At 47.5% G+C, this 21,355-nt stretch overlaps 1 protein-coding gene and 1 long non-coding RNA gene across 2 annotated transcripts in view; both read left to right on the forward strand.

Annotated features, from left to right (window-relative positions):
* The first annotated feature begins 4,744 nt into the window (after positions 1 to 4,744).
* On the forward strand, positions 4,745 to 5,644 carry LOC143786207 (odorant receptor 131-2-like). Its single transcript, XM_077275495.1, has one exon. It carries the CDS (start codon positions 4,745 to 4,747, stop codon positions 5,642 to 5,644), a length of 900 nt encoding a protein of 299 aa, XP_077131610.1.
* Positions 5,645 to 16,031: 10,387 nt separating this feature from the next.
* LOC143784921 (uncharacterized) overlaps positions 16,032 to 21,355 on the forward strand; it is a 38,779-nt gene continuing 33,455 nt past the window's right edge. The window contains exon 1 of the long non-coding RNA XR_013217911.1: positions 16,032 to 16,140. This is a non-coding gene — a long non-coding RNA (uncharacterized LOC143784921). The remainder of the gene's footprint in view (positions 16,141 to 21,355) is intronic.

A 21,355-nucleotide genomic window follows, 5' to 3' on the forward strand; every position in this document is an offset into this window, starting at 1 on the left:
AGCCACAGAAATAATCAAACACTGAGGACTGGAACAAAAATGCAAAACAAACTTAGGACTAAAAGTCCAACTTAGCTGATAGTTGACTAGGAGCAGGAACATGCAACAGAAAGGCTTCTGGTTACATTGATGGCCGGCATAGGAGTGACTGAGGAGCAAGGCTAAATAGAAAACTCCCACATCCTGATGGAAACAGGTGAAGCACACAAGTTCAGTACCACCAGAGACCACCGGGGGAGCCCAAAAACCAAATTCACAACAGATATCACCCCTCCCTATGAAGAAGGCAATGCCAATGTGGCAACCAGACACCTGGGGTGGCACATTCCCCCCTAGTACAATTCAGTACTCCCGGACTGAGGAAACATAAAGAAAACATGTTAACAGGTGAACAATTATTAAAGGGTTACAAGGTTTCAAAAATATAAAAATTTACAAAAACCAAGCTGGTTTTCAGGTTGGTCTTCAGTCTCTGCTGCTTCAGGTGCAGTTGGTTTGGGAAAGATCAGGACAGGTACTATGATGGCTTGATTTACCTGTTTCTATGACTGGGGAAAGTCTCCAAGAATGGTATGGATTTTCTTTTCCTTCTCTTCTATGGGTTGAGGGGTATCTTGGTCTTTCTCTCTGTCTCTAAGTTGGTCAGGCCATACCTTCAGATGATCTCTTGATACTGCTTTTGAGGTCTCTCCTCCATCTTGACTGATGAGGCACACTTTGGTGTTATCAAAGTTTGAAGGCATGACGGTGTATGGTTCTGCCTCCCACTGATCATCTAGTTTGTGAATTCTTCTTTTTCTTTTTAGAACTTGTTCTCCAGGTGATAAAGGAACTGCAGGGGCATGCTGATTATAGTTCCTCTCCTGCCTCTGTCTTGCTTGGTACAAGCTTCTTTCCACTTTGCGGTATTGCTGCTGCTGCTCTGTATCCCAGTCTGCATTTGGTGATGTGCCAGGCTGGAATTCAGTTGGTGGAATTTACCGGGATATGGTTGTATAGATCTACAAAGTCCAGTAATTTCTCTTGCCATTGGTTTCTCTCTTCCAGGGGCAAGGTCTTCAACAAGTCAATTACCACCTGGTTCATTTTCTCACACATGTCAATTGTCTGTGGATGATATGGCGTTGTGTGATTTTCTTGCATCCGTACAGGTTACAGAACTCCTGGAACACTTCTGCCTCAAAGGCTGGGCCTTGGTCAAGGAGCACCTTTTCAGGGTATCCATGTGGTCGACAAAAGTGTTGTTGAAATGCCTTGGCTGCCCTCTTTGCTGTTTGGTCCTTGATGGGCACAGCTACCAGGAACCTTGAGTAATGGTCCACTATGGTCAGGGCGTAGACATAGCCTGAATGGCTTGGGGTCAGCTTCACGTGGTCCAAGGCTACCAGTTCAAGCAGCTGTTTGGTGACCATGGGCTGTAGGGGAGCCCTCTGGCTGTTACGGTCTTTCCTGTGCAGCTTGCAGGGGCCACATTCTCGGCACCATGTCTCAATGGCTATCCTCATGCCAATCCAGTAGAATCTTTCACGAAGTAGAACCTCCAACATCTTCCATCTGAAGTGTCCTGCTCCATCGTGGTACACTTCCAAGACCATTGGCACATCTCACCTAGGGACCACCACCTGCCAGACCAGTTCGTGAGTGCATTGGTCGATGTTCCTCCGACACAGCTTACCCTCATAGATGAACAGCTTGCCCTTCTCCTTCCACAATTTTTGTGTCTATTGTGGAGCATCTGGACCACGGTGTGAATCAGCTTGTGTCAGTAGCTCCTTTACTAGGCGGACTGCTGGATCACTATCCTGCGTTTCTGCCCATCTGTGGTGGGGCAATGGGTTCAGTGTGGCTTCTCGCCTGTCATTGCGCTGGCTCCTCACACAATGGGAGTACTGGGCCTCCGGGGCGGTGGAAGGCTGGTAACTTGATCTCTTTGAGTGCTTCCGGATCTTCTTCCTCTTCTGGTAAATTGGGCATCCTCAACATTGAATCAGCATTACTGTTCTTATGCCCTGCTTTTTACTTGATGGTAAACTCGTAGTTAGACAAACGGGTTATCCATCGCTGTTCCAATGCACCTAGCTTTGCCGTTTCCAGGTGAGTCAGCGGTGAATTTTACTGAAGCTAGGTAGTGCTTGAAGCCCAGACTATGGTGAGAAACTCCAACTTAAAGGAACTATAGTTGTTGGGGTTCCTTTCGGTGGGATGAAGCTTCCTGCTGGTGTAGGCAATCACTTTCTCTCTGCCTTTCTGCACCTGGGACAGCACTGCTCCGAAACCCATGTTGCTGGCATCTGTGTAGAGTATAAACGGTTGGTCATAGTCAGAATAGGCCAGGACTTCATCTCCCATGAGAGCCAACTTCAAACGGGTGAAGGATTCTTCCAACCTGTCATTCCACTCAAACGGAGGAGTCTTGCTCTTGGCCTTCTTAGATTGGCACACTAGCAAGTCTTGCAGGGGTGCGGCTAGCTTGGTAAAGTCCTTGATGAATCTTTGGTATTAGACTACCAACCCGAGGAACTGCCATACATCATGAATGTTGCTGGGTTTTGGCCACACCGGTGCCACACCTTAGTCGCTTACCACGTGACCTAGGTACTGGACCTTGGGCTTCAGCAGGTGGCATTTGGACGGCTTCACCTTCAGGCCAAAGTTGGACAGGGCTTCAAACACCTCAGCCAGGTGCTTCAAATGGTCTTCTTAGGTTTTGGAGAATACGATGAAGTCATCCAGGTACAGCAGAACAGTCTTAAAGTTCTTGTGCCCGAGGCAACACTCCATCATCCTCTTAGACGTCCCTGGTGCATTGCACAGCCCGAATAGCATGTAGTTGAACTCGGAAAGACCCATTGGTGTTGTGAAGGCAGTCTTCTCTTTATCTGACTCTGCCACGGGAAGCTGCCAATACCCACTAGTGAGATTTAAGGTGGGGAAATAGTTAGCGGATCTCAGTGCCGCTAACGGCTCCTCAATTCTAGGTAATAGGTAGGCATTCTTGTGTGTAATGCTGTTGATTCACCTGTAGTCAATGCTGTTGATTCACCTGTAGTCAACACACGTTCTCATGGTACCATCTTTTTTTCTAACGAGGACTAATGGAGCTGCCCAGGGGCTACAACTATCTTTGACCAGACCAGTCTCCTTCATCTCCTGTAACATATCTTTGGCACAATGATAGTGAGCGGGGGTTACAGGCTGGTACCTTTCTTTAATGGGTGTATGTTCTCCAGTGGGGATATGGTGTTGAACCCCTTTTACCTGCCCAAAGTCTAGTGGGTGTTTGTTGAATACCCGCTCATACTCCTGGACCACTCGGTAAGCCCCATGCTTTTGGTGCAAAGGAGTGGAGTCAATGCCTACGTGCAGTTTCTGACACCAATCCTCCAGCTGTCCTGCAGAGCCATTGTCCTCCTCCTGGTTGGGACGGGACCAAGCTCTCTGCTGTTTGTATGGCATTGTTACTGACAGTTAACAGTTTAGCAATGGTGGCATATCTGGATAAATGGACCTCTTTTCCCCCACAATTCAGGATGTGTATCGGTACCCTCCCCTTGCAGACATCAACTACCCCTTTGGCTGTCAGGATGGTCGGCCTACAATCAGAATACACAGGTTCTACCAGGGCCTGGTATCTATCTATCAATCACCGATCCATTATCTACCTATTATCTATCTAACTAGTATGTTTCTATTATCTATTTATCTATTATCTATCTATTTATTATCTATTATCTACCTTTTATCTATCTTTCTATCTATTTTCTGTGCTTATACTGCGGATCTCCTCACAATTCCATAAGGATAAATCAAGGTTCAACATCTGTAAGGCTGAAGTCTCTTGTGGGTTATTACTTCCATGATGTTCAGAAACAGAATTTTGATGTCAAAACCAATCTCTGACATTACTCATCCTTTGGAATACATCAGGGGCTGAGAAGCAGATATATAGAGCTCAGCCCCTCCATTGTCCCGTATCCTTCTCACTATATAGATTATGCAGCTTGTTGATGTAAATGGAAACACTTACATAATCCTCGTACAGTAAGTAGTAGAAACTGATAATGGGGTAGCTAGAACCATTCCAGTAGGTCTTTAGAAACCTGTGATGCCCAGAGGCAAAACCCAGATATATGGGTGCAGAGGTAACAATAGCACCAGGAACCATATTTAGGGTATGGGGGACAAATACTATGAGTTTTGATGGTACTTTATGAGTGTCACTTTATGCTGTATATAATGTGATGTCTGTTAGACTTGCTGCATGGTAAACGATGGTTGAGGGAGGTTAGCCTGCAGCCAGAGCTACATTCTGGAGGTTTCATAGCTGAAATTTCCCTTCAAATTCATTTTTTTTCACATGTGCAGAATGTGATTTCAGTTGTAGGAAGTGTCATCTTAAAAAGGCATGGTGCAATTACCTGCCCCTTGTATTTTAGTAATAATTTGGGGGGATCCTTTGCCAGAAATCTAATGTGTATAGATACTTTCAGTCACTAGAAGAAGAATTCCTCACTAGGACTCTAATATCTCTAGAGTCCATTTGGTTGCCTACAAGTTGTCCTACTCTGATGACTTTCATGAATTTCAATGAGAAAAGCAATGTAGCAAACTTTCTGCAACTTGAGGACCATCAATTTAGGTCTGATAACTATTGCCTAACTGTTGCTTGTGCTTTAGGTTATGACTGTCCTTTTTCTTTAGCATGAGGACTTCAACCAGAAGATTTTCTGTTACTATTCTGATAATGGTCAACTTCACTGAGGTCAGCAACAAGACGAACAATCAAACTGTAGAAATCGTGAGGAGTACCCTGCTTGCCTTAGTGCTCCTGTCCTTCTGTGTCTTCATCTACTTTGTGACAATCATCTTGTACGTCTTCTTCACCACTCCTCATGTTCGGGAGAATGCTCGCTACATCCTGTTTGTCCACATGCTCATAAACGATACCTTGCTACTTTCTGTGTTGATATTCGTCTCTCTTGTAGCTATATTTGATGTGTACATCCCTGTGCCGATATGTTATGCCCTCGTCATGTACTCCACAAGTTCATTTAAGGTGACAGCCTACAACTTGGCCATCATGTCCTTTGAACGTTACTTTGCCATTTGCTATCCGTTAAGACATGCACAAGTCTGCACCATGCAGAGGTCTCTTTTGGTCATTGGAGTCATGTGGCTTCTGAGTAGCACTCCTCTGGTGCCTGACTTTATCGCCATGTGTTATTCAATGCCAAAGAATTTCTTCTCCACCAGCTTGATATGTCAGTGGTCAACATTTGCAATGAACAGTTTTCAATTAACCCTAAGGTCATTGATGGAGATCACCACCTTCATCTTGGTGGGATTGGTCATCCTTTACACCTATGTGAAAGTTATGGTGGTGGCTCGGAAGATTGGATCTGGGAGGTCTTCTGCTTTTAAGGCAGAGAAAACTGTTCTTCTTCACGCCTTCCAGCTCGGACTCTGTATGATGTATTTTTCATATTCCTTCACTGATGCTTACTTGAGGAAATATTTCTATTTTATACCAATAACCAACTTTTTCTTATTCATGTGCATCCCCAGATATATCAGTCCTTTGATTTATGGTGTAAGGGATGAAGTGTTCCGAAAATATATAAGGAAGATGAACTTCTTTGTATAGTTGGATGGATGTCACTAAATAAGGCCAAACTTTACAACTTTTTGCAAAATGGGTGCAGCCCAAAAGGATGGTTGGACAATATTTATTAGGTAGACTAGGAATGAAAGGACCCATATCTACATGCCCACTATCAGGTATAATACAACACATATTATAATAAATTTGTCCCAATCACCCAATTTAATTTTTTTTACTTAAAAAATATGTTTTAGTAGAGGTGGGCCAAATCTTGGGTAGGTTGGCAGTATGTATAGTATTCATCTTTTGGTTCTACTTTAGTTCAGGCATTGGTGGGCAGATCCTACTCCTGTAAACAAGCAGTATCCAGTGTAGAATGCCTTTTCACTCCATGAGAAGTTGAAAAATACATTTTGCTTTGATCCCAATATGACTATTGTAGATGGGAGCCAACAGAGGACCCTCCAACTATGAAAAACACGTGACCAGTACTATTATTATCATACAGCCAAAGCTCACCGGAGGATTTTCAGGTATTCTTGTTTGGTCCTGAGAAGCCACATTCGAGATATCTGTGAACAATACTCCAATCTTAGAGACTGATATTCTGTGTTTCCATTTCTAAGAACCAAGTAAAACTGTAAAAGTGAAAACAAAAAAACATGAAAAACTTAAAAAAAAAAAAATTGAAAAATCTTGTGGAATGTAAAAATTTGTGAAACTCAAAAATTTGTAAAATTTCAATAATTTGAAATTTTTAATAATAATGAAAACATTATTAATGTTTGAATAATTCAATCTTATGGATAGAATTGAGCAAAATGATTTGTACTGCCCATATTCGGTGTTGAGTCCTCCAAGGAAGTCAGGCCAGGAGGGGCAGTGTTCACTTCTGTATCCGATGTGTTCAGCCCTGTATCTGGATTTTGCGACGTCTTTATGTCTTACTCTATGAGATGCCTGGGATGCTGGCCCCAGGAATGCAGTCTGCCCCGGAGTAACTCCTCAGTAGACTGGAAGCCAGATTAGGGGAGAGCGAATCTTTTGCTCAACTCTAGTTGTAGATCATTATAGTCTCCAGAGACAAATAAGAAAACAGGGAACTGCATACAGATTTGTGTGTATAGAATAAAATGTTGTTATTCTGCTTTATCGAAGGCTTCCACAAATACCACAAAACTTTTATTATCATCTAATGAGAATGAGAGGACTCTGCTCATCTTGCCACAGTCTGTACAGACAAACTGACTGAGTGAGCTACAGAAAACGAAAAGCATCAGCCTTACGTGAAACCAGAGTGTAATCTATAGTATTATTTTCTATGAGGATAATAAAGAAAAAAAAGATCAACATTGTCATACTTAAAGGGGTTGTCCTACTTGCTTCCTTTTCTAGTACAGGGTCAAGAGAGAAAAAGCTGATTACATGGTGTTCCTAATACACAGCGACAATCTGGGTAACGCTCAACATTTGACCCTTCTTCCAATAGCACCACCAAAAGAGAAATGAAGCGTTACTCATGTATCATGGACTCTGTGATGTATAGATGTGCAGCGTACTCTAAGGAGGGTGAGAACATGACTGTGCGACACTGGGGAAGCCATATGAGGAATAGAAAGGCGCCTTATAACTCTACATCCTGAGTACCGTGCTGTACCTACAAGACATTGTATTCTGTAGCGTTGTGCCTAGCAAAGATGCAACCAAAAGCTTATCTTCCCTGATTCAGCACCTGAACTGGTCCCGCAACCTACCAAATGCATATAATACACGTGCCTTCTATATGCCAGAAGGGCTTGTGGGTACCATGGAACACCAGGGCTCAGGTACAAATGCTAGAATTCCCTATCCTGCCCTTATTCGATGACCAGACTATGGACATTTGTTTTGGATCGGCCCAGAATCGGTCTGTTTTGAGGTTTTATGCTATTTTAGTAGATTGTCCCTTTTGCATTTTCTGCATGCTCAACATTGTGATTTATGATGTTGTTCCTTTAGTCATTGCCACAATCCTCTTGATCCTCCATGATTCGGCTTTTGTATGTACTGAACGACGTTATTGGTCCACTAGTTGGCCCCAGTGACATACCGAACAGCAGGCCTATGACGGCTTTATTAAATTTATTGGCTGCATGGAGCACAATCTTCCCAGAAGAAGGGGCAAGCACTTTCCTTTTATTCTGCAAGAATTTTCAACTATTTTACAGAAGTATAATAACGGGGGGGGGGGGGGGGGGGGGATATATCCTTTACAAAAACAGAGAAGATGCTCCAAGATCACTTTGTATTAGGCCTCATAAGCCAGTAACTGTAGAGGATCAGGTTAGCGTAGAAGAGTCACAAGTTATAACCTGACTTAATGTTATACCACACGCTGAAGTAAGCCATTGTAACGGGGCTCAGGGTGGTAGCTGCAGGTGAGGTACTCGTCTTCTGCGCCCCGACCCACTAGAGAAAAACGGGGTCTTACGTTAGTGTGTGTGTGTGTGCATGCGTGCGTATGTGTGTGGACATGTTACCATAATGGACACCTCCTAGCTCTTCTTGGTCTTCCATGCATTGCACGGCTCCGCTCCTCTTTACAGACACTCTGTAAAGACACTCAGGAGATGCAGATGCCTTTCTCTTGGTTTCAATACAGTGAAATGTTTTCAATTAACATTTTTCAGTGGTATAGTTGGTGAACTGCAGAACAGGTTAGAGCATTTCAACCATTCTAAATATAGAGACAATTTAGCTGAGCTCTTTCAGTAACCATTATCCTTTATGACATTTTTCGTGATCTGCGTACCTACAGATGGGCGAACCCAAACAGTAAAGTTCGGCGTTCATACCGAACACCTACTGTTCGGTCACAAACACCGAACACGGACTTCGCCAGGAAGTGAAACTGTTCAGGTTCGGCCCCCCAAACATTTTGTCGCCCTTTCATGGCAAACACCATTTCTGATCGGCAGCAAAATCATCACCGCCAGTAAGACAGCCGCGGTTCTCACGCTGTCAAAAGACAGCTTGAGCGCACAGCAGTGATCAGGGGTATAAACTTCACCTCCGGTCACTGGTGTCAGCTGATGGGACTACTGCTCCCAACCAACTGCCGCCTGCTGCCACTAATAACAGTGAGAGCAGGAGTGGCTGATGGGTGTATTCATTAGCCGGCTCCTGCACTGTAAATAAGTAATTAGAAAAAAGAACAGTGTGGATTCCCCTGTATTTTTGATAACCAGCCAGGCAAAACTCACAGCTGGAGCTGCAAATCTCAGCTCTTAGCTTCAGCAAGGCTGGTTATCAAGAATAGAGGGATCCCCATGCCATATCTTTTTAATTATTTAAATAAATAATTAAAAAAAACAATGTGGTATATCCTCCATTTTGAAAACCAGCCTTGCTAAAGCAGACAGCTGGGGGCTGATATTCTCAGGCTGGTAAGAGGCCATGGATATTGCCCTCTCTGGCCTAAAAATTGCAGCCCACAGCTAGAAAAGACACATCTGTTAGAAATGTCAAGTAGAATTCATATTTGTGGGGTTGATGTCACCTTTGTATTGTCCGGTGACATAAAGCTGATGGATTAGTAATGGAGAGGCGTCTATAAGACACCTATACATTACTAATCCTATATATCTATGGTAAATAAAGACACAGCCAGAATAAAGTATTTATTTGAAATAAAACAAAACACGCTTTTACTTTTTTATTTAAAAATAACAGTTATGCTCACCTAATGCCTATTCTACTGAATCCCTCGTCTCCTGTAATAAAACAAAAATAAAAAACAACCATACCCTTCACCTGTCCTTCGTTCTGTCCCACATAATCCATGTCTGGAGATAAACAGCTTTCAACCTGGATGGTGCCAAGATTTGACCATCCAGGCTGAGAACCACTGGTGACTGAGCTGCGGCGAGCGCAGCATCAGTGACTAACAGTGACATAACTGAGGTTACCGCAGGTCACTGAGGCTGCGTTCTCAACCGGTCTGAACTGTGGTGGCCTCGGTAAGATGCCCACTAGCACCGTGAGAAAATCTCATGGTCAAGAAGCGAGTTCATCGTAGTTCACGAGGAGAATTTCACTGTGGTGGATTTGAACTGTGGTGAACTCACCTCTGCACCGTGAGACTTTCTCACGATACTAGCAGGGATCTTACCAAGGTCACAGCAGTTCAGCCCGGTTGGGAATGCAGTCTGTTTTCTGACAGGAGACGAGGGATTCAGTGGAAGTAGGCGTTACGTGAGTATAACTGTGTTTGTTATTTTTAAATAGAAAAGTAAAACTATGTGTTAAGTGTCAAGGTCCCACCACAGCCCAGGGGGCATCTCGAACCTCCTCTGCTGCGGTCTCCCATTCTCCTCCTGCCGCAGTGGAGCCTGCTCAGCAGAGACATTGGTCCCAGCACCTGGCTCAGGCAGATGCTGTGCGTTTGGTTACTGCTGCTCCTCCAGGTTCAGCCATAGTAACCAGCACTGTTCAGCGGTAAGCTGAGTTGTTGACTGTTGATGGACTAATCTAGCGCCAGACAGTGCTTTTCAAGCACAAGACCACGATCCTTACAGCATCTATCCAGCAGCGACCGGCAGTGCGGCGCCATGCGCAATCAGTGCGCTTTCCTGGCCCTAGACAGGGTGGTTAGTGGCGTTCGCCAGTGCGGCGATGTACGCACTCTTGTGTGGTAAATATTAGTTAGTTTTCCCCTGGCACCACGGTTGTGGCACCGAGCACTAGTGGTCTAGAGAGACTCTTCCCCCTGTCCTTGGGGCAGAGTTCTGTGACTTGGCTCTAGTGCTCACTCTGCGGCTTGGCGGCCCTGTGAAGTAACAGGGTTCGTCTCCCTTTTCATACCGGGTGAAGCTAACCCGTGTGTCAACACGTTATACCGCCATTACTTAGCAGAAGGTTCCATCTCTGCATGGTGTACCCCGGGCTGCGAACGCACCTCTTATCACTCATTATATTATTTGGTGCGTTCCACCACCCCTAACACGATGCTTTGTTTTATTTCAAATGAAAGACTTATTCTGGCTGTGTCTTTATTTACCATATAACAACAGGATTACCAATGGCTAGGTGTCTTATAGACAACTCTCCATTACTAATCTGTGGGCCTGATGTCACTGGACAATATAAAGGTGACATCAACCCCACAAACAAGAACCCCACTTGCTACTGCTATATGGCAAATGGGAAGAGCCAGGCAAAGCACCAGAATTTTTGCATATAATAGATGTTTTTCTGGGCGGCTGCGGGCTGCTATTTTTAGGCTGGTGGGGGCAATATCTATGGCCCCTTACCAGCCTGAGAATACCAGCCCCCCAGTTGTCTGCTATAGCAATGCTGGTTGTCAAAAATGACGGTGACCCCACACCCTCTGTTCTTGATAACCAGCATTGCTTAAGCTGACAGCTGAGGGTTGCAGCCCCCCACTGTGAGTTTTGCCTGGCTGGTTATCAAAAATACAGGGGAACTGACACCATTTTTTTTCATTAATTATTTACAGCACAGGAGTCGGCTGATGAATACTCCCATCCGCCTCTCCCGCTCTTATTGTTATTAGTGGCAGCAGGCGTCAGCTGATGGGAGCAGTAGTTCCATCAGCTGACACTAGTGACCGGAGGTAAACTTTATACCTCTGATCACAGCCGTGCCCTCACGCTGTCTTTTGACAGCGTGGAACCGTGGCTCTCTGACCGGTGGTGATGATTTTGCAGCCGATCAGAAGCCGTGTTTGCTGCATTGTCATGCATGACAGCGTGGCAAACACTGGATGTTCAAGCCCCCATTCAAGTGAATGGAGTCCTGGTTCAGGATGGGGGAGTAGCCGTGGGCTAAACTCGAGTAACAAGTACACTCGCTCATCACTACTCCCAGCTCTTCTGGTCTGTGACCCATTGCACAACTCCAATTACTGTGACCGCATGAACAGAAAACTACACCCATCCATAAAAACAAAATCTTCTTTAAATGGCAGTTTGACTTGTACACAAAGAACAGCAGGAGATGCCTTTCTCTTGATTACAATACAGTGGCATGTATGGGGCAGCACGGTGGCTCAGTGGATATCATTGCAGTGCTGGGGTCTTGGCTTCAAATCCCACCAAGGACAACATCTGCAAGGAGTTTGTATGTTCTCCCCATGTTTGCGCAGGTTTCCTCCGGTTTCCTCCCACATTCTAAAAACATACTGATAGGGAATGTAGATTGTGAGCCCCACCGGGGACAGCGATGATCAGGGCCGTATTTAGAGTTTATGCTGCCCTAGGCACTTTTCGTGGTGCCTCCCCCATTGGTGAGTATGACTAATGCAGACCCTGTCGGCAGTGACTAAGGCTAATTTCACACTAGCGCCGTGCACTGCGTCGCTATGCGTCGTTTTGCAGAAAAAACGCATCCTGCAAAAGTGCTTGCAGGATGCGTTTTTTCTCCATTGACTTGCATCAGCGACGCAGTGCGACGGTTGCGTCGCCACCAAAAAACGTTGCATGTAACGTTTTTTGGTGCGTCGAGAACGTCTTTTCCGATCGGCCATGCGCGGCCGGAACTCCGCCCCCGCCTCCCCGCACCTCACAATTGGCCAGCGGATGCGATGAAAAACAGCATCCGCTGCCCCCGTTGTGCGGCGCTTTCAACGCTAGCGTCGGTGCGCCGCAACGACGCATAGCGACGTGCAGTGCACAACGCTAGTGTGAAAGTAGCCTTAGGCTACTTTCACATCAGCGATTTTTGCCATTTGCGGAAGATCTGGCAGTTTTTCTGCATCTGCCACATAGCAGATCACTTACGGCAACACTGTGTTCGGCCTCATTCATTCCCTATGGGACTTGCAGACATGTGCAGCACTTGCGGTTTTGCCGTGATCCAGAAAATGCGGTACTTGCAGCAATGGAAAGAAAAGTTGCTAGCAGTGTTTTTTGTATCACCACAAGTGCCGCACATGTCCGCAAGTAGACATCACTACCTGTCCCTGCACCTTGCTAGCTCATCCCTAGCATCCCTCTCTGACCTAAAACTACACTATAAAGCTTTAGAAAAACAATTTATTAACCGACATTCCTACGATAATGAGGGCTCCAGGCTACAGCGTAAGTGCATTGTTTTCCCTGTGGAGGGATTCAGGAAGACGGCCGCCACAGGCGGCGCATGTGCAGACTGAGATCGCATCTGGACCAAGATCCGAATCTCCACCTTCGGTGGCTCACAGCTTCAGAAATATGGCCGGCAGGAAAGCAATGCGCTTCACTTAGCTCTTACCGCCAACATTGGGCCCGCAGCATTGCACGGATGTGACACCCCCTCCTCCCATTCAGGGCCCGCTGCATTGTCCCACTTCTGCCACTGCAGACTTCCAGAGGAGGGGACTCAGCCTCCTGTGATCCTGTTTACAAGGCGGGAGACCGCTATTACTGGATCAGGGACGCTATTACAGGGCAGGGACATGTGTATGTATGTGCACACACACACACACACACACACACACACACAGACTGCACAGGGGGACACAGTAGGCACACACAGACTGCACAGGGGGACACAGTAGGCACACACACAGACTGCACAGGGGGGCACAGTAGGCACACACAGACTGCACAGGGGGGCACAGTAGGCACACACAGACTGCACAGGGGGGCACAGTAGGCACACATACATAGACTGCACAGGGGGGCACAGTAGGCACACACACACAGACTGCACAGGGGGCACACATACATAGACTGCACAGGGGGCACAGTAGGCACACACACACACAGACTGCACAGGGGGCACAGTAGGCACACATACATAGACTGCACAGGGGGGCACAGTAGGCACACACACACACAGACTGCACAGGGGGCACAGTAGGCACACATACATAGACTGCACAGGGGGCACAGTAGGCACACACAGACTGCACAGGGGGCACAGTAGGCACACATACATAGACTGCACAGGGGGCACAGTAGGCACACACAGACTGCACAGGGGGCACAGTAGGCACACATACACAGACTGCACAGGGGTACACAGTAGGCACACACAGACTGCACAGGGGGGCACAGTAGGCACACACAGACTGCACAGGGGGACACAGTAGGCACACACAGACTGCACAGGGGGACACAGTAGGCACACACACAGACTGCACAGGGGGACACAGTAGGCACACACACAGACTGCACAGGGGGACACAGTAGGCACACACACAGACTGCACAGGGGGACACAGTAGGCACACACACAGACTGCACAGGGGGACACAGTAGGCACACACACAGACTGCACAGGGGGACACAGTAGGCACACACAGACTGCACAGGGGGACACAGTAGGCACACAGACTGCACAGGGGGACACAGTAGGCACACACAGACTGCACAGGGGGACACAGTAGGCACACACACAGACTGCACAGGGGGGCACAGTAGGCACACAGACTGCACAGGGGGGCACAGTAGGCACACATACATAGACTGCACAGGGGGGCACAGTAAGCACACACACACAGACTGCACAGGGGGCACAGTAGGCACACACAGACTGCACAGGGGGACACAGTAGGCACACACACAGACTGCACAGGGGGGCACAGTAGGCACACACACAGACTGCACAGGGGGACACAGTAGGCACACACAGACTGCACAGGGGGACACAGTAGGCACACACACAGACTGCACAGGGGGACACAGTAGGCACACACACAGACTGCACAGGGGGACACAGTAGGCACACAGACTGCACAGGGGGACACAGTAGGCACACACACAGACTGCACAGGGGGGCACAGTAGGCACACACAGACTGCACAGGGGGGCACAGTAGGCACACACACACAGACTGCACAGGGGGCACAGTAGGCACACATACATAGACTGCACAGGGGGACACAGTAGGCACACACACAGACTGCACAGGGGGGCACAGTAGGCACACATACATAGACTGCACAGGGGGGCACAGTAAGCACACACACACAGACTGCACAGGGGGCACAGTAGGCACACATACATAGACTGCACAGGGGGACACAGTAGGCACACACAGACTGCACAGGGGGCACAGTAGGCACACAGACTGCACAGGGGGGCACAGTAGGCACACATACATAGACTGCACAGGGGGGCACAGTAGGCACACACACAGACTGCACAGGGGGACACAGTAGGCACACACACAGACTGCAAAGGGGGGCACAGTAGGCACACACACAGACTGCACAGGGGGGCACAGTAGGCACACACACAGACTGCACAGGGGGACACAGTAGGCACACACACAGACTGCACAGGGGGGCACAGTAGGCACACATACATAGACTGCACAGGGGGGCACAGTAGGCACACACAGACTGCACAGGGGGACACAGTAGGCACACACACAGACTGCACAGGGGGACACAGTAGGCACACACACAGACTGCACAGGGGGACACAGTAGGCACACACACAGACTGCACAGGGGGACACAGTAGGCACACACACAGACTGCACAGGGGGACACAGTAGGCACACACACAGACTGCACAGGGGGACACAGTAGGCACACACACAGACTGCACAGGGGGACACAGTAGGCACACACAGACTGCACAGGGGGACACAGTAGGCACACACACAGACTGCACAGGGGGACACAGTAGGCACACACAGACTGCACAGGGGGACACAGTAGGCACACACACAGACTGCACAGGGGGGCACAGTAGGCACACATACATAGACTGCACAGGGGGACACAGTAGGCACACACAGACTGCACAGGGGGGCACAGTAGGCACACATACATAGACTGCACAGGGGGGCACAGTAGGCACACACACAGACTGCACAGGGGGACACAGTAGGCACACACACAGACTGCACAGGGGGGCACAGTAGGCACACACACAGACTGCACAGGGGGGCACAGTAGGCACACACACAGACTGCACAGGGGGACACAGTAGGCACACACACAGACTGCACAGGGGGGCACAGTAGGCACACACACAGACTGCACAGGGGGACACAGTAGGCACACACACAGACTGCACAGGGGGGCACAGTAGGCACACACACAGACTGCACAGGGGGGCACAGTAGGCACACATACATAGACTGCACAGGGGGGCACAGTAGGCACACACACACAGACTGCACACACCCATCACAAGCCAGTGCCACCAGAGCTCAGCAGTCTCCAGTGAGCAGTAGAGCAGAGCCTCAGCAGGATAACCCCGCAGCAGTGTGCCGGCATGAGTGCCTCACTTCAAGCCGAGGTCTGGCTCTGGCCCAGTGTTCTCCACTACCTGTCAGACCCCAGGACCGTCCTAACCAGCTGCGATGTGGACTGGGGACGCTGTGCCACTCTGGATCTCCTCCTTCCAGTCAGGTGAGTTCGGCAGACACTGACTGCACACAGAGTGGGCGTGTCTGTAGTGCAGGGATGCAGCTGCCGACACCCAGCCTTTAACCCAGAAAGCAGCCAGAAGCTGGGGGACCGTCCCAGGGGCATCTGAACCCTGCGCCCCAGCCCAGCCTGCCCCTGGTGGGATCCGATACTCCCACAGCAGCCGGAAGACAGGTGGGTGGGCGGCCCGACACAGGACTATGAGGCAGAAACTGAACTTGGCGCCTCAGCGAGGAGGGGGTAGGGCTTGCACTGTGACTTGTTTCCGGTGTTCTGAAATTTGTCGGCATGTCGTAGATAGTAGGGATGGGCGAGGCTACGGAGTCACGTGGCGCAAACTGACCAATCACGGCCAAGCAACAGCTGAAGCTGCAGGGTGGAGAGAAGAGGAGCTCTGGGCGGCAACATGCCTGAAAATTTCAGGGACGGGCGTGAGTATGGCACCTGGGGGCCTGGTTAAAACCACAATAGTGAGGGAGGGGGCGTGACAAAGGGAGGGGGACGCCCTGAAATTTCTGAGCATAGTAACGCCCCCCTCCCTTTGTCACGCCCCCTCCCTCACTATTGTGGTTTTAACCAGGCCCCCAGGTGCCATACTCACGCCCGTCCCTGAAATTTTCAGGCATGTTGCCGCCCAGAGCTCCTCTTCTCTCCACCCTGCATCTTCAGCTGTTGCTTGGCCGTGATTGGTCAGTTTGCGCCACGTGACTCCGTAGCCTCGCCCATCCCTACTATCTACGACATGCCGACAAATTTCAGAACACCGGATCCCTGTGCATTACACATGAGGGCGGCGCGCTGTATCTGACACCCCCGCAGCAGCCATAAGACTTAGGAGGGCGGGAGAAGGGAGGGCGGGAGAAGGGAGGGCGGGAGAAGGGAGGGAAGGAGGGCGGGAGATGGGAGGGAAGGAGGGCGGGCGGACCCGGACTATTTAAAAAAAAACAAAAAAAAAAAAACACCTTGCCTTGCTCAGGTGCCGCCCCCCCCGCATCTTACCGCCCTAGGCACGTGCCCTCAAGTGCCTAGTGGCAAATACGGCCCTGGCGATGATAATGTGTGCAAACAGTAAAGCGCTGTGGAATATGTTAGCACTATATAAATAAAGATATTATTATTATGTCTTCAATAAACATTTTTCAGCGGCATAGCTGATAAATTAAAGAACATGTTAAAGACCTTCAACCTTTCTAAATATAGCTAGCTCTTCCAGTGACCATTACCCTTCAGGCTACTTTTCGGGAACCACATAATGATGCACGTGTGGCTGCTACCATACTGAATGTGTCCCCATCCTTGCTGACTCATCTCTTCTCAGAACTGCAGCTTCAAAGACCTGTCTGACACTTATTCATTCCCCAGAGACCTTTAGGGACTCTACCAAAGTTCCTGGCAATACATCCCCTTCAGCAACTCGCCTGCTAAAAGTATTTTGCTGCCACTGATGAAGTTCTTCTTATTTGCTTCCTCTTCCTTTCTGCTCTTTTCATCCAAACACCCCCCCAGGTTCTGATCACCTTAACCATAGGGTATCTGTACTTCTCTCTTCCTATTACTTAACTAACTTAAATAAAACATTGGGAGTTGTTATAGAGGTGGAATGCCATCCTCTAACCCCTCACACTCCTCCATTCTTTAATGATGGTCATCCGTGACCATCCAGGACCTTTAAGAAGGGTGAGCGTATACACAATAAAACACAGTAAATCGATCAGGACTGAAGGCTTAATATAGATGTCTTCTCCTCCACTGATTGGCTCCTATAGGTTAAGGGCCCCAGAAGACCAACAATACAGTCCTGAGCACAGTCCATAACTTTTTAAAATTTCTACTAAGACTGGTCCTTTTTGATAAGGACCCCAGAAACCACCAGTGTCCCTAAAAATAACAGTATCTGTTATTAAGGGTATCAGACACCCACAGATGCACCAGCATCTGCAGTCCAGCAGAAAACGTTACAAAAGGCATATCAAAACAAAAATCAAAAACAAAGATCTAACCAATTTGGCTATTACAGACTCATCTGGCCTTGTGGGTGTCTGGCCGCACACTGCATTGATCTCTCGGCCATGGGGTAATGTGACCGTTGTTTTTGACCCCTGATGAACCCTCAACAACTTGGAGGGGGAAACGCGTCGGGTCCTTCTTCTACCTCCCGCTGATAAGTATTGACTTTCTATTTTCTCTGATACCGGCCCCCTGTGATATTTTTTCCGGGTGGAGGCTATGTGTAAGGCGATTGATGGGAGACTTTTTTTTCTTGGATCGATTGTGGGTCCTTGATTCGATCTGTTATGATGAATTGTACACATTTTGTCAGCGTTTAGGTATTTAGATTTGTGTCCTATTGGAATTGTGTCTTTACTATTTCTGATTTGTACTCCGTAGGGCATTTAATAATATCATTGGGTGTGTTTAAATAATAAGTGCAATATTTGGATCTGCAAAGTAAGGGATCCCTGTGTAGACATTTTTTGGAAATCAATAGGTATGTATCAGGTGGTCATTGTTTTGAAGCAGAATACTCTTTTGAATACGAGATAAGTCTATTCAAGCTGCTTCTTTACCCACAACTTTTTTTACTTTGAGATAAGAGATACCTCTAATCAGATTTTACTCACCAGATAGAGCCCAAACACAGGCTCATAGAATTATTAGCTGCTGCAGATCAACCTCTCCTCGTGACCAGCCAGAGTAAAAAAAAACTGACCATGAAGGGCCGGACAAATGCCACTGCATACCACCGTTTTTGGCACCAGCACTTTATGAATTCGACCATCTCCCCGGGGTAGAGACTGTGTAGCCAAAGGGGGAAGGTACCTCCACTTGACAGTGCTTCTGATCACATAAATACGGTCTTTGGTCTCTTTTTTCTCTAAGAAACTGAAGCCTCACTTAATATCAAATTCTAGCACTCGGCCCTTTGTCTGGGCTTCCTACCTGGTCATGCGGCAGTCTAAGTTTGAACCTTCCAGCCACTCCCTAATATAGATATTAAATATCCATCCAATTCCTCCCCTCCACTACGTCATCATACCCTGCTAGACATTCCCACCACAGACTTTTCAGAGGATGGCTAGGGGTACACTCTAGTGGGGATGAATAGAATCACATCTTCTTCCAGTAAATTTCCAGCTTGGGCACTTCTGCCCCATATATCTTTTAGCAGTGGTACGCATGCGCTGCCCATGGACCTGTGGGATTGGCGGCTGGCGGTCAGTTGCGAGTGGTGCTCCTACGTCTTCTAAACAGATGATCTGGGGCTTCCGACCGTGTGACCGGTGGCAGTCAATACCCCCTTTTGTCTCAGGTGCCGTTAGGACGGCGCATGCGCCGAATGTACTGCTGAACATATTGGGTTCATTATAAGTCTACCACTTAGGCGAATGCGCATGAGGCCCACATTTGCCACTTCATATGTGGTTTCCGGTGTCCATACGGAAGTACAGCTATCTCAACATTAGGACATATGCCCTGTCCATACGCAATTACACACGGGCGCATGTGCAGTCCAGACACATAGTTTTCTTTCCTCTTACACAAACAGGCAGCAGCAAATTAACATCGCAGTGCATACTATTTAAACCGGCACACCCCCTGCCCTGACACGCCTCCCGAAGAAGCAGTTGTGAAACGCGCGTCGGGGAAGAGGGACGCCGAGAGAATTCCACGTGGCTATACATAAGGTAATAGTGTAGTTTTACATATATTTATAGCTGCAGCACTATAGCACTTTATACATTAAAATAATAAGGGTCAAATATTTAGGCACCCAGCTATATGGAAATGCCCAGTTAGCTTATACCTTATAGTCATTATGCTATTTCTGCTTCAGTGTGAATAAATCGTATTTACTCTATTAATAGCCCATAGAATTTTTAGGAAGACTCTATGGCTGTATAGTCCCTCGTTGTAGGATTGAGCACCCTTCCTTTTATGTTTACTTTTTGTTTTTGATTTTAATATTAATTAATAAAAATGATTTTTATCTATCTAATACTATTGTGGTGGATCAGTTCTTATTATTACTAGGTCACCATATAGTGAAAATTAGCTCACCTCTACTAGTCTGGCTGTTGCCCCTCCAGATTCTTCTTTCTCTTACGGAGATTCTGCGTCCATTCCAACAGCTTGCTACACAATTGCTGGAACTGGAACGGCCTCTTCAGAGGGTGGTGCCACAAAACTGACTGCCTCAAGAAGTGTTCTTTTGGCCGCATCAGCGGAGTCTGGTTTGGCTGCTTTTGGCACACCGCAATGCTGGCGGGCACCTCTTCCTCTGGTATAAGGCTCCAGTATCACACCCAGAGTTCATAGACCAGAAGCCACATGTCCAATTTTTATATGGAGAGGGACATGTAACTTAGGCAGCCAATGACAGAAGTCCTTGTGTGTGGACGTTGTGGATGGTTTCTGTGCCCTTATTAGGCTTCCGGAATTTCCACACATTAAGTTAATAAAAAAAAAAAAAGAATAATAGTCCGCCACTCATCTGACCTCTCGTCACCACCTCCCTTCATCAAACATGTCCCCCTCGCTCATCAAACAGCACCACTATCCAAGCCAAAGTCTTCACAAAAGCATTATTGGAAAATTGATCATTTATCTAACTTTGGCTTAATTTTGACGAGTTTGAGGAAAATGCTGCGGAACATTAACACAAATCCGAATGTTCAAGGTTCTTGCCGAATTTGAGGTTGGCGAACTTATTCTGAACAAGTTCGCTCATCTCTAATCGTCAGCTCAACATTTCTGAAGGCCTTGAAGACCAAGTTACAAGATGGCCATGACTGAGAGGTATCATCAATGCTCAAAATCACTGAGCTGGAAAAAAGAGATAATTGCAGTTCATTCAAGCCAGAGTTACTCATAGCAGATGGGCTGTGAAAAATGTGCTGAATTCCTAATTGTAGTAGAATTCACTTTAAATACCGACAATAACCAATTAGTTTGTAAGGAAAATGCCAAGGTGGGGTCCTGTAACAGAGCCAGAAGGCAAAACTCTATAAACCTAAGTACAAGGTACAATACCAGATGGGTTGCATCTAACGATGAGGGGATCAGGGAAATTTCAAATTCGCCAATTTGTGCAGTTTTTCCTGGTTTGGGGTCTTTGCAGAGCTTAGAGCGTAATATTAAACATAACATTAAAAAAAATTATAAAAATCCTTATACTTACCTCACCGCTCACCTCTCCGGCCCCACCGGTCCGGTCCTCAACGCATATTCTGATCCCTGCTGTCTGTGCTGAAATCCCGGCTCTGATGAAGCCAGGGAAGATTCTGCACAGGTGCACAATTAGGGCACAATGTCATTACATATCGAGGTGCACCATGACCTTGCACACACATTTGTAGAGTCATCCCAAGCCTCAGCAGAGCAGAATGCT

This window comes from Ranitomeya variabilis, chromosome 7 (assembly GCF_051348905.1).
Source record: "Ranitomeya variabilis isolate aRanVar5 chromosome 7, aRanVar5.hap1, whole genome shotgun sequence".
In the NCBI taxonomy this organism is placed as follows: domain Eukaryota; kingdom Metazoa; phylum Chordata; class Amphibia; order Anura; family Dendrobatidae; genus Ranitomeya; species Ranitomeya variabilis.

Coding starts and splice junctions, on each gene's coding strand:
- LOC143786207 (XM_077275495.1), top strand. CDS start 4,745: ATGGTCAACTTCACTGAGGTCAGCAACAAGACGAACAATCAAACTGTA.